Source organism: Emydura macquarii, unplaced genomic scaffold (genome assembly GCF_026122565.2).
Source record: "Emydura macquarii macquarii isolate MOO-44397 ecotype Brisbane River unplaced genomic scaffold, CSIRO-AGI_Emac_v2 contig_2205, whole genome shotgun sequence".
Lineage (NCBI taxonomy): Eukaryota > Metazoa > Chordata > Testudines > Chelidae > Emydura > Emydura macquarii.
The window spans coordinates 17120822-17134539 of record NW_027132342.1 but is presented as its reverse complement, the minus strand read 5'-3'; the positions used below and the strand labels follow the sequence as shown (position 1 = coordinate 17134539).

The 13718-nt window shown below is 45.1% G+C and overlaps 1 protein-coding gene across 2 annotated transcripts; it reads right to left on the bottom strand.

The window, feature by feature from the left end:
- Positions 1 to 202: 202 nt before the first annotated feature.
- On the bottom strand, positions 203 to 13697 carry MIEF1 (mitochondrial elongation factor 1). Of its 2 annotated transcripts, none has more exons than XM_067559523.1 (5): positions 13560 to 13697; positions 10062 to 10210; positions 9655 to 9835; positions 6533 to 6798; positions 203 to 5418 (listed from the first exon to the last, which is right to left on the bottom strand). In XM_067559523.1, the coding sequence occupies exons 2-5, from the start codon at positions 10203 to 10205 to the stop codon at positions 4612 to 4614; spliced, it is 1398 nt and encodes a 465-aa protein (XP_067415624.1). In that variant the 5' UTR covers positions 10206 to 10210; positions 13560 to 13697; the 3' UTR covers positions 203 to 4611. The 2 variants fall into 2 exon arrangements, with proteins under 2 accessions (XP_067415624.1, XP_067415625.1); XM_067559524.1 differs by having other exon boundaries at positions 6533 to 6795.
- Positions 13698 to 13718: the final 21 nt, after the last annotated feature.

Sequence of the window (13718 nt, the reverse complement as noted above, 5' to 3'; positions counted from 1 at the left end):
TTTCTTGTAATACTTTGATTAATGTAGATGGGACAATGAATCTGAGGGTCAAATTGCAAGTAGACTTCACTGGGGCAGGTTGCACAAAACAATCTGCTTCTATAAAAGCACCAGTCAGCTCCAAATAAAGGCTTGGTCTTACTCATTCTCTTTCCCTTCACTGAAACTAGGCTGTCAAAAAAACCAAACAAACTGGGAAACCTTTAAAATTGCAACTCCCTTTTTAATCAGTTTTTAAAAAAAATCTACAGACCATAGAAAACCAATATTCCTTTAAATTCCTCGAGTAAGTTTAGCTCTCAATTACAGACACTTCTAATGAAAGTTAAGCTTATGGGGCAGTTTCTATACCTTACTGTAGTGTCTCAGAGTCAGGTGGATGGCAGATTGGTGTAATTTGTCTGTCAAAAGATGGCATCCCACCTTCCCAGCAATGAACCAAGTACCCCATGGGCTAGTGGCAAGAGGCCTTCCCTATTATGCCAGGATAACCCTTAGCTCGCAGTTGCAGCTGGCAAACGGAAGAATACAGGAGAAGTGGCATGTAGAGAGAAACAAGTCAATAAGGGTGAGAGTCAGAACTGGAAAGTTAAGCTCAAAAGAGAGAAAGCTCTTGCTGAAGCATGTGAAACCACATTAAACAGAAGCAGAGGCGCCCGCCCAGGGGTGTGAGCTTTCACTGCCACTTCAGAGAAACGATTCCCTAAAAAGGAATCGTCCTCCTAGGGAGCCTGCCAGGGCAATGGTGTCACAATGTCTTGATCCTTGCTCTCTCATGGCTGATGGTTGATCATTCGGAGATAGAAAGGGTAAGGGTGTGGAACTGCAAATCAGTGAAGAGCAAGTGAGCCTTCTCTAAAGCATGTTAAGGCCCTTCAGGACAAGTGCTATAGAAATGCTAGATTTAATAACTATGATCTATAATGGGTGCTTAGAGCAAGTTTTCCCCTTCCCTGGCACAGGGAATAAACAGAGAAAGGAGGCAAGGCGTTGTCTACACAGGTATCCAAGATAGCCAAAATGCCATGGAAAGTTATTTTATTTCAGAATTTCCACTCTGTCACAGATCATGCACTAGTCCTCCCCCTTCCAATCCACAGTATCACACTCTGGGAGAGAGGGGGACATCTCATCCCCTCACTTCATAGCATGGGCATCCAGACTCTATGACACCAGGGGCCACACCAGCAGCTTACCAAGACACAAAGGTCAGCCTTTTCACATAATTGCTTTTATTTTTTAAAAATTTCAAAGGACTTAAAAGATTAAAGATTGAGCTCAGTGGCAGTAAAAACCTGCAGTTGAGCTAGTTGGTCCTCATGCTGAAGTTACAGGGAATCCAAAGGTAATCTTATAGGAGTTGTGTGTGACCTAAGCAATAGCAACACACACCACGACATTCCCAGAGCTAACAGTGCAGAACAGCAGACTTGGGCTCTGGGCCTGTTACAATCATTTGTCTCCATGGGTTGCCCTTCCTTCCTTAACTGGGGAAGTGGCCATGAGCTGCATTTTTCACATTTTATTCTGGGTATCCTTGCTCTATATTTTAATTTCACATAGGAAGTAGCGCATGAATGGGTAAGACACAGAAGCCCTCCTGGCTATTACTCCCCTTTCAATACAACTAGATTTGTAGTGAATTTTAAACACTGATAGATGCCATCTTGACAACCCTTACAAGTGGGTGCACATTAGTGTCACTTCCAGCACATTTGCCCTGCCCCCTCCTCCCAATCACCCTTCATGCCTCAGCTCTGACTTGATTTAACCACCCTCTGTGGACACATGGTCAACTCAATCTCTGTGACCCATTATCATCTTTGGCCTATGGTGAGACTGCCAACAATAGGGTGATTATTTCCAGTTGTGGTGGCTGCCTGCAGGATGAAAGTGCCTGGCTGCCTAGGAAGTAGGCTGAGACCACACCCTTATAGCTAGCTCAGAGAAAAAAGAGTTTTGCATTTCAGAATTGAACAGCTGAAGTGATTAAAGTGGCTGAAGTGAAGTGGAACGAAGTCTTGCTGGAGAGAGGAAAAAAGATAGCCTCAATCTCCATTTGATACATAAATTCAGCTTTGTACCAATGGTCATAAAAATATTAATTAATTAGCTTGCCAGGAAGAAACAAAGGGTTAACAAAGTTTCTACATAAAGATAGGGATCTGGCAAGAACAGGGAAGACTTCTGAAATCAAAACAGACACTGACTTCCCCCTATTTTTGTCTCACCATTTTTTGTCGAGTTTTGATAATTCCAGACCAGCTATTATTCAGTTATGTCAAGGCTATCATATTGGAGTCAGCACCAAGTGAGGGGTGAGAACACTGAAGAGATGAATGCACAAAGAGAATCTATCTATTTATCCCCTAATATTTCAATATCTTTGTTGACTTTCAAGTAGTTAGAGGGAGGGTGAGTTTCCCAGTCCCTCAAAGGACTCAAAGTCTCACCTGTTTGTGTTTATGGCAGGAAGACTGATATTGGAAGGACAGCAGTAGGCAAGGAAGGAAAAAGATTAAACTCCATGAACATGAGTGAGGAGCAACCAGCACCACTGCTGCAAAACTTAAAAACAAAATAATACGCAGTCAATTTGTTAATCCTTCGGAGACTACAGATTTTATATAACACACAGCCTTCCGAGCATTTGTCTGGCAGCCTAGAAAGTAATAGTAGTCTAGGAGTTAAATAATTTAAAATGTAACATTTCATTATCAGTGTATATTGAATACTGTCAAACTGGTTAGACAGGACCTACTGCCTGAGAAAACTTGGCCTAGGATAAATGCACATCCCTAGGATTCATCTTACTAGCACCACCTTTAATTAGGAAATACAGCCTAATGTCTCTCTGCTGGGACTCCACCCCTGAGATTTACATCACAAGTCCCTGCACCACCTTTAAGAAGGGAATAAAATAAGGCCTCAGATCTCAGCTCCTGAGTCTCCACATCTGTAATTCATCTCCTCAGCTTTTGTGTTGTTTTTAAATAGAAAGGCTGGGTGTTAAAAGTGGAAGAGGAGGATGACTCCAAAACTGCACACACACATAATGGTAGTATTTGTCACTCAAAACAGACAAAGCCCCACCCTTGTCAGAAGGTGGCAACAGGAAGGAAGCTGTGTAGTCCCAAGCAGATAGGTGCTCCATGCCTGTAACACAGGAGATACAGCTGTGTGGCCACTCCCTCAAAGCTGTATAATCATCTGGACACAGGCAGGGAATGAGAGCAGAGAAAGAACAGCACAATGGCAGTGGGAGCTAAAAGTCTGCAGAAATCCACCAACAGGCCCAAACAGAGGAAATGTGAATTGTGAGCCCACCACCCCAATGACTTTACACTGCAAACAGTGCGAGTTTAACTTGTGGGGACACAGAAGGAAGATCTACCTCAGCTCTCCCTTTCTTTTCCCTCCTCTCAAAACAGAGACACACACCTCTCATCTCCTGTTCCTAGTAGCTCATTCCTAAGATGGCTACTAGACACTAATACTGCACTTGGTATGTATGGGTGGGCCAGATCCTCAGCTGGTGTAACTCAGTGTGGCTTCATCAATTTCAGTGCAACTTCACCAGTTTACACCAGGTGACAATCTGACCCAAGTGTGTCTACTGCAAACCCTCGCGATATATGTCTGCTTCCACCTGTTGCTGAGATTAAAAACCACAATGGTGTGTGAGAGGTGCTAAAGGAGGGAAACTGAGAAAAACTTGTTCAGCCTTTTTCTGAGGTCCCATCTTGACTATTCTTGATTTTCCACCCAGCAACACCCAATGGATCTTGCCAGGCAGAAATGGCAAACCATACTCCTCAGCCTCATGAGGGCAGAACATACCTGCAACAGTTTCCTCTGAGGTTCAGGGGGACCAACACATATTTGAGGTGGTGGTGCACCTTTGACCAATCACAAACACCCAACTTACCAAGATGAGACTGCTATTTGGCCCCACACTGGCAGAAACATTAGCCATGTGCATACTTCTCTTGCAAGCCTTACACCCCTAAATACTTCCTGTACAATCACCATGCAGAGTTCACTCTGTAATACAATCACTGCTTACACACAGTCCTATTAAAAACATCCCCATTGGGCTGCCATGCACTTCTGGGTCTAAGAGGGAGAGAGAAGAGAGGAACGAAAACAGTAAGGTAAATGAAACAGAAGGACACAAATGAGGGAAGGGAGGTCAGACAGTGGGAGAAATACAAGGTGTCAGTAAGTTTGCTCAAATTGCCACTGGATTTCACTGGCCCAGTGCCACCCACTCTAAGTGGAAGTGAAGGGGTTCACTCCCTGCACCAAGTAGTATGGGGAAAGGAGGGCACACTGTTGTGGTAGAAGTTTGGAACATCTGCAGCAAGCCTTATAAACAAACACTGCACAGCAGTTCCACCCCCCCCCCCCCCATCAACAGACAACTGCTGGGACAGAACAGTGGAACTGGACCAGTAGCACCAAGAAATCCAGTGGGAGCACCAACTTCATAGCAGGAAATATGGCGTGGCCTAAAGAAAAAAGTCGGGGGTGGGGGGACATTTAGCAAGAGTCCAACAAAGTCCATCTTGGCTGGACAACCCCAACATCATTCTCCCATGTAAGGTCCTATTACGTCTGCAGCAAGACCTCTGGCTCTGAGAGGGAGCTGTAGAGAGTGTAGCCCAGCTCATCCACTTCTTCGGGGGTGAGTTCTGAAAACAAGTTCACCTTGGGATTCAGAGCACTGGGTAAGACACCAGCCTCCAAGTAGCTGATCAAGCCCTTCAGGGCCTGCAGGAAGCGGTCAGCTAGAGCATCTTGGGACCAGTCAGAATCCTCTTGGGCCAGGTGCAGGATGACATTGGTGAGCTGGCTGGCAGTGAGGTGGCCCAGTGCTGGGTTTGACTTGCACACAGCTTTGAGGATCTTGAGGCATAAGCAACGACAGCCAGAATCACACTGGTCTAGGGCCCGCAGGCGAGCTGTCTCTGCTGGTCGCAGGCTCAGTCGCCACAGATTGTCATACTGGGCCAATCGGTGGGGTTTGGCCACCAGGATGGTGTCACCCAGTGTCAGGGAAGGTAGGAAATCAATAAGAAGGTGCCGCTCTGGCTCATACTGGACCTCTAGTGTCAGGGTCTGTGGGGGTGCTGCCGGTCGGATCACATAGTCCAGGAGGGACCCAATGGCTGGCCAATTGATGGAGCCTGCCACTACTTTCTCAAAGGTATCTGCTACAGCCTTGGGGGAGAGGTAGCCTCCTACCACACAGCGGTCCCAGTAGCTGCTCCCCCGGGGGAAGTACTCTGGGTTTTCCCGGCGCACCAGACAGAAGCCAGGGATGTTCATGATAGTATCCTCACCTGGAATGCATGACCACAGGTTCTGCTCCAGAACCAGAGGCACAATGAGCTGAATGTGATCAGCTGTCACTACCTGTCAGTAAAGGGAAAAAAGCGCAAGAATTAACAGTTGAACCTCCTAGGACAAAGCCATCTATCTGCCCACCACAAATCCTTCTTCAAATGGGAATCCAAGAGGCTCACACCTCTTCTAAGTGGGACTCACTCTCTCCCTTTCATCAGGAAATATGCAAAGGGATCATTCTTCATAATCTATGAAAAAAACTGCAGGGCATAATGAAATCTGGTATTTGTTCAGCATTTGCCCAAAAGATCTCTATGTGCCTTACAAACTCAAATGGATATATCAACTACAAACACGGATCGTTTCACCTACCACTAAACTGAATCCATCTCTTGGGTATAATATGGCAGCTATTTCAATATACAACAACAATACACAATAGTTTGGGACATGAAGTGGAAAATAACTGACAAACCGCAGAGAGAGCTTAAGTTGTAACATCTTAATCATCCCATAATAGAATCTGGCGCAGGTGCTGTAGTCAATGCCCCATTCTCTTGAGAAAGGCATGCTGGGATCTTTAATGACCAGATGTGATGAAAACCTCACATTTAAATTGCATCTGACATGCAGCACTCCATCCGGGAGCATCAATTCAGTGCTGCTTCAGAAGAGAAGTGTGCCTCTGACTCACTCACTATAGCCTATGGCCATTTTTGCATTAAAGAAATCTACAGCAGAGATTGCTCTCCAGTTCAACTCTGTCATGTATGAAAAACAAACAAAACAATAAAAGAGTAGGGAAGACAGAAATATACAAGAGTTCTGAGGGAAGCAACATATTTGGAGGGGAACGTGCGAGGCAAGTATTATAGGGATAGAGACAGAAAAATGGAGCTGTGGCAGAGAGAGCAGGAAAATGCAGAGGGGGTAGAGAAAGAAGGAACTGGGATAATCAGAAGGGAAAAAAATCATGGTAGTAAAGGGCAGATGTTTTGCAGACACAGTAGGACCAGCATGTTTGTTTTGCAAAAATATCACAAAAATGCATTCCCAGGAAATGTAGCACCGGAAGGCTTTTCAAAAAGGAATGCTATGCTGAGCAAAGCCAGCAGAGAAGCCTGAAATACCTCTACACAATCACTCTGCAGCATAATGGATATAACACACCCCAATGAGTTACCTGCAGATCATCATACAGGCTGCCACTGAGGTACATGTCACGCAGGGGCATGTCTGGCAGCTTGGCACGTAGAAAGCTACGCAGCTCAGCACAGATATCTACGGCTGCCTGCTTGGCCCGGGCCTGCTCTTCTGCTGGGATAGCTGCCTTCTTCCGGTAATAGGCAAAGAGTTTTTCTTGAAGGGACAGACGGAGGCGTGACTTCTTCAACTCTACTTGGCTCCTCTTGGCAGATGGCTTGGACTTTGCGGGTCGGAACATGTCTGCTAGGTAGGAGAGAGAAATCCCATAATCTCCAACATTTCACTGCTAAATATTTTATAGAGGTAACTTGATGGCACTGAAGTGCAGTCACCTCTCCAGGGTGGATTTTAGCAGGCATTTTGCAGGCTTTATTATGAGTATCACAGGAGGAGAAAGTCATGAATAACTTCAGCTGTAACTACCATAGGAATTAGGTGGGCAGAAAGTAAATTCACAGACAAGGTCAGCTCCCAGACTACTGTACTGGGCAGCACAGAATGGGGAGGAGGTGAATGTCCCTCAGTGCTGAAGGAACAGGTTCAGGACTATTTAAAAAGACTGGACACACACAAGTCCATGGGGCCAGATGCAATGCACCCGAGGGTGCTGAGGGAGTTGGCTGATGTGATTGCAGAGCCATTGACTATTATTTTTGAAAGCTCGTGGCAATTGGGGGAGGTCCCTGATGATTGGAAAAAAGCAAATATAGTGCCCATCTTTAAGAAAGAGGATCCAAGGAACTACAGACTAGTCAGCCTCACCTCAATCCCTGGAAAAATCATGGAGCAGGTCCTCAAGGAATCCATTTTAAGGCACTTGGAAGAGAGGAAGGTGATCAGGAACAGCCAGCATGGATTCACCAAGGACAAGTCATGCCTTAACAATCTGATTGCCTTCTATCAAGAGGTGACTGGCTCTGTGAATGTGGGGAAAGCAGTGGACGTGATATACCTTGACTTTAGCAAAGCTTTTGATACAGTCTCCCACAGTATTCTTATCAACAAGTTAAAGAAGTAGGAGTTGGATGAATGGACTATAAAATGGATAGAGAGCTGGCTAGATCATCAGGCTCAATGGGCAGTGATCAATGGCTCCATGTCTAGCTGGCAGCCAGTCACAAGCGGAGTGCCCTAGGGGTTGGTCCTGGGGCCGGTTTTGTTCAACATCTTCATTAATGATCTGGAGGATGGGGTAGATGGCACCCTCAGCAAGTTTGCAGATGACACTAAGCTAGGGCCAGTGGTAGATACCCTGGAAGGTAGGGATAGGATACAGAGTGACCTAGACAAATTGGAGGATTGGACCAAAAGAAATCTGATGAGGTTCAACAAGGACAAGTGCAGTCTCCTCCACTTAGGATGGAAGAATCCCATGCACAGCTACAGACTGAGGACCGACGGACTAGGTAGCAGTTCTGCAGAAAAGGACCTGGGGGTTACAGTGGATAAGAAGGTGGATATGAGTCAGCAGTGTGCCCTGGTTGCCAAGAAGGCTAATAGCATATTGGGCTGCTTTAGTAGGAGCATTGCCAGCAGATCGAGGGAAGTGATTACTCCCCTCTATTCGGCACTATTACTCCCCTCTATTCGGTGAGGCTGCATTTGGAGTATTGTATCCAGTTTTGGGCCCCTCAATACAAAAAGGATGTGGATAAGTTGGAGAGAGTCCAGCGGCAGGCAACAAAAATGATTAGGGGCTGGAGCACAAGACTTATGAGGAGAGGCTGAGGGAACTAGGCTTGTTAAGTCTACAAAAGAGAAGAATGAGGGGGGATTTGATAGCAGCCTTTAACTACCTGAAAGGGGGTTCCAGGGAGGATAGAGCTAGGATGTTCTCAGTGGTGGCAGATGACAGAACAAGGAGCAACGGTCTCAAGTTGCAGGGGGGGAGATCTAGGTTGGACATTAGGAAAAACTTTTTCACTAGGAGGGTGGTGAAGCACTGGAATCGGTTACCTAGGGAGGTGGTGGAATCTCCATCTTTAGAGGGTTTTAAGCTGCGGCTTGACAAAGCCCTTGTTCGGATGATTTAGCTGAGGTTAATCCTGCTTTGAGCAGGGGATTGAACTAGATGACCTCCTGATGTCCCTTCCAACCCTCATCTTCTATGACTCTATTCTAAGTTTCCCGAGTTGGAATTTAACCAGGACAACGAGACTATCACCCTATATCTTGTAAAAATAAATTATCTTAATGACTTATGTTAATTATGTAAAAGTGGGCAGTTTCTCAGTTAAGTTTTAGATAGCAGCCCTGGCAGCACAAGTGCATCTAACACAATGCACGAACAATGAAAGAGTAAATCATCCCTTCCTGAACCACCAACACCTGAGTTTTTCCTGAAGAGCTCCTTCCAAAGTACTGACAAAGCCCAATGCTATTTAGTTTGTGAGATCTGATGTGGTTACAGTAATTTAAGGTGGTAGGACTGTTGGAGCAGTATTACCATCATGGATCAGGAGGCAGGCCAGAGCAGGTGGGTAAGCAGGAGGTGCTAAGAGCCATTGTAGGTCAAATAGTTATAGGGCTTGCAGTTTCTGGGGAAAGATTTGTCAGGGATTTCTCTCTCACATCTTTCTCCTGAAAGCAAGAGCTGAACAGATACCTTTTCAGATCTCATTGATACAATACTTCATACTGCAGCACTTTTCTCTGGCTGAAATATGAAGCAGCTCCCCATCACCAGGGGAAATAAGGTGCCCCTTCCTCGGGCAGTATTCAAGGAGAAAATGTTAAAAGCTGCTATAATGTCTTTATTCTGCTCCTAGACTAGGACTCTCTCACCTTTGGGGGATGACAAAGCCCATTTAATGACTTCTGATGACATAATTTAGCTTTTGACATAGATGCCCTAGTCATTAAGCTTCTTGCTGCTCCCTCAGTAGCAATGTCAAAGCCACACTGAAGTTGGCCTGCTTGTGGAAGCAGAGATTTGGACACCAGGTAAAGTTCTGTGCCAGATTATTATTTTGTAGTTTCTACATTAGCCAACCTCTAAGGATCACCAGTTTTTAAAGATCACAATTTTACCTGGAGAAGATGTTAAGAGGAGTGACAAGGCAACTACTATAATGCTGAAGGTGTTACACTGCTTCTTACCTGCATCTAAAGCTGAAGAGTCAGTGGGGAGGGTCTGTAGGGAACGGCTCAGATTTGTCTTCATATCCTGGTTCAGTAACCGTGATGAGGACCCCAGCCAGTTTGGTTCCTCCCAGCTTCTCTTTCCTGACTGACTCAAGCGGGTAGGACTGCTGGGAGCGCTGATTGCCCTGTCATACATCTGAAATGGCATCACAGGGACACAAGAAGTTACATTTGTTAAGTGCCCCATCCATTCAGAAGCAACCAGTTCATATCCCCTCCATTGGGTCCTTCCCACCCACACATTCCTCAGTGTTTATCTTTCTATCCCTCACGTTGTTACCTTCAGTATCCCTGTTCTAACGTTCCATGCCACTCCTCCACACAAGCACACCTTCCTTCCCCATATAGTTCCTCACACTTACTCTTTTGACAGCCAATGTGGCAATGCCCAGCATGGCAGCTCCGCCCACACCCAACACGATCCGGGCATTGGATAGCACAAAATCGATGGCTGTGCCAATGCCGTTGTCATCCTTCTTTCCCTTGCGCTCTCCAGCACCTGCCATCTCACCTTGAGAGGAGAGAACAGAATTGTCAGCACACTGTACCCCAACCATCGCCCCACTCCATTGCCCATTGTTCTTTGGAAGTTAGGATTTCCCACAATAAATCAGATTAATGGTTCATCTAGTTCTGTATTTAGCCTCCTGCCACACTGGCTCAGACCATGTCTAGTCAGTTATCTTGCCTCCAGCAATGGCCAATACCACTCCCCAGAGAAAGGAAGAAAAATCCCTTTAATGTGCCTAATTATGCGATATTGTAATCATAGGGAAAATTTCTTTAACTCCAGGTCTCAGTTTATGACCTGAAGCATGATTAACAGCTCTTGTCATTTTACCTGGCCTAGGGTGATTATGGAAGCTTTACACATTCATGTAAACATAGTAACCCTCACACTGGTTACTAGTACCTGCTGCAGCTGCAAGGCAGCAGCACAGTATGCTGTCCTGAAGACAGAGACAGCCAATGAGAGGGTAGCATGAGCTGGGGAGGGGGTTCAGAATCCATCTGGAGGAGTAGTTGGAAAGAAAAGCTGTTAGAGAAGAAGAAGCTAGATGCTGAGGTAGCAAGTGAACTGGAGCCTGGGTAGGAGGTGAGGTGCTAAAATAAAAGAACAGGAAAATAAAAGTAGGAGACTGAAAGGTGAGAAGGAGGAAAGAAGGACAACAGGAGAGGTTTCAGGTCAGGAGAAGCAGGAAAAAAAACAGACTTGGGTATGTGAGCAGAGACTATTAGAGAAGGAAAACAAAAAGAAATAAAATCTACTGATTTACCAGAGACAGTATCAAGGGAAAAAAACAAAGGAAATATAATTGGTGAAAAAGGGAATTGATCAAAAAGCTGTCTTAGATGAAAAGATATCCTGAAAACTATAAACAAGACACCCACCCACAAAGGACCTAAAGTATATTCAGAGAGAATGACTGTTTGAACATCTATTGAAGGAATACAGTTCAAAGATGCCTAATAGATAAATGAAGGCCCTAGGTGAAGAAACCCTGTTTGTGGATAAACTAGATGAAAGAGGTATAGCCACGGGAACATCAAATTTAAGGATAGCTCCACGCCAAGGGGAAGCAAAGACCAGGGCAGCAAGAATGGAACTGGATTTACAACCAAGGAGAGGAAAAGCTGATTCTTCCCTAAGTGACACAGTATATTGTTAAATAATCTCGTTCTTCTTAACAACAATGCATTTGGTACTAATGTATAGAGTAAGGAAGAATCACATGTACAAGTTCTTAAATGTTAATGAGTTGGTAACCCTGTTTGTTGTTATTAGTACTAAGTCTTTGGTAACATTCTATATTATTTATGCTCCTGGTACAATTTTGGGGTTCTCCCTTATATAATTCCAAACATTTAAAATTATTCCTTTTGTTTTGGTTTGCCTCTCCCTCCCCTCACACTTAGCATAGCCTAGCCAGATCACCACATAACTCTCTAATGCTTTTTAAAAATCTCATTTAACATATTTCCTCAGAGGGGTAACCGTGTTCATCTGTATACAGCAAAAACAACGAGAGTCCTGTAGCACCTTAAAGACTAACAAATTTCTGTGGGCATAAGCTTTCATGGGCTGCAACCCATTTCGTCAGATGCTATTTGCCTCAGTTATATCTTGCAACAGTGATTTCTGCATATTAACTATACGTTAAACCATATTACCTTTTATGTCTTTTCCCTTTAATCAGCTGAACACTGTACTAGGGGACTGGCCTTCTCTATGCCACTTAATCTCCTTTCCAAACTAGAGTCCTAGTCTCTTTCTATAGCATCCCATTTGCTTGCAGAAACTGCAATTTAGTTGTCCATGAAAAAAACAGAATTATTCTAGTGGTGTACAAGAGCAAAGGAACTGCTGTAATAGATCACACCCAAGGTCTATCTGTTCCAGTATCCCTTCTCTGACAGTGGCCAGTACCAAATACTTCAGAGGAATATACAAGAAGCTCCATGATGGCAATTATGGATTAGTCTGCTCACAGGAGTCATTTCTTCCTAATCCCTGGGAGTTTATGCCCTAAAGCATGAGGGTTTATCATTTATACAAAAATCATACGTAATGTAACTATAAATGTTCTCTGCAGGTCTATGCAGGTCTAATTTTGAATCCTACGAAATTATTGGTCTCAGTGGTATATAATGGTAAATGAGTTCCACTGCTTAATTGTATATGTAAAAAGTATTTTCTCTGATCACTTTAAAACTTCCTATTTTTCGGATTCATCAAGGATTTATTTGCACTAGGGAAATTTTCAAAACTATTTTAAAGCTTGTTCGGCTATAGTGACTTTTTAGAACTGTCTAGACTTACACTGTTCATCAGGTTTTAGGCAGTTTAAAATAGCCACACACATTTTTCCTGAACCAGTTCCCAAAACCATCTTAAATTCCAAGAACTCAAGAAGGGTGGTCTCTGTGCTGTTGAGTTTGAATCAAATTACTTTTGGTTGCTTTATGGAAGATATCTCTGTGGACAACTGATGTATCACTAAAACAGTGGTTCTCAATCTTTTTGGGCTAAGGACCCATTTGTAAATATTTATGGCCTATTGCAAATAGTTTGGGGGTGGAGGCCCTGGAGCAGAGCCAGACCTAGGCATTTTAGCAGCCAGGACAAGCAAACATATTTGCGCTCCTTACCAGAGGTGATACAGGGAGGGGGCCCACGTGCCGCCCCCTCCCCCCCGGATTTTTTAGTTGTGCCCGCATCCTGGGTGACCTGCTGATGTAAGTCAGGGGGTGAAGGTTGTGTTCCCTCCCTGAGCATTGCCATGCGGGGCTGGCCCAAATTGTCTGGTGTTGCTGACCCAAGCGGCCCCCACAGCTTTGTGCCCTGTCCCGCTTGCCACCCAGGTTATGGCTCTGCCCTGGGGTGGTTTTGATCGGAATCTGTCCCCCAGGATGTTGGGTCCTGCCAGGCACTCACCCCACAGTGGCAGCTCTTATACTGTGGGGCTGACTGGGTTTGGTTCTCTGTTCTGGGCATTGCAACTTCCAGGGTTGCAGTGCCACTCAGGTTTGGCCCTGCCCCCCAAAGTGCACCAAATTTATGTGAGTGGAATTATGACCTGGTTCATGGACCTGGACCACTCACTCAAATTTGACCTACCCAGACTCCCATCATCATGACGGCTGGGCCAAACCTGAGTGATGCTGGGACCCCAGTTTGCAATACCTGGAGCCAGGAGGTGAGCCCAGCCAGCCCTGTGGGACAGGAGCCACAGGAGTTGCCACGTGACCCTTTGAAACATTCGGGTGACCCAATTTTGGGTCCCGACCCACGGGTTGAGAAACCCTGCATTAAAACAAACAACAACAAAAAGCATGCTATGTGGCTGCGAATGACCTACCTAAGGCTTAATGCATCTGTGAGGGGAACACGGGAGCACTATGGTATGGATATTCAGGCACCTTCTGGACTTTCTTCTTCAAGTTTGTGGTGGGCAGAGGATATTAACCATCTGTCCAGGAAGATTAAAGGGTTTTGGAAGGAGAAAGGAAGGAGGCAG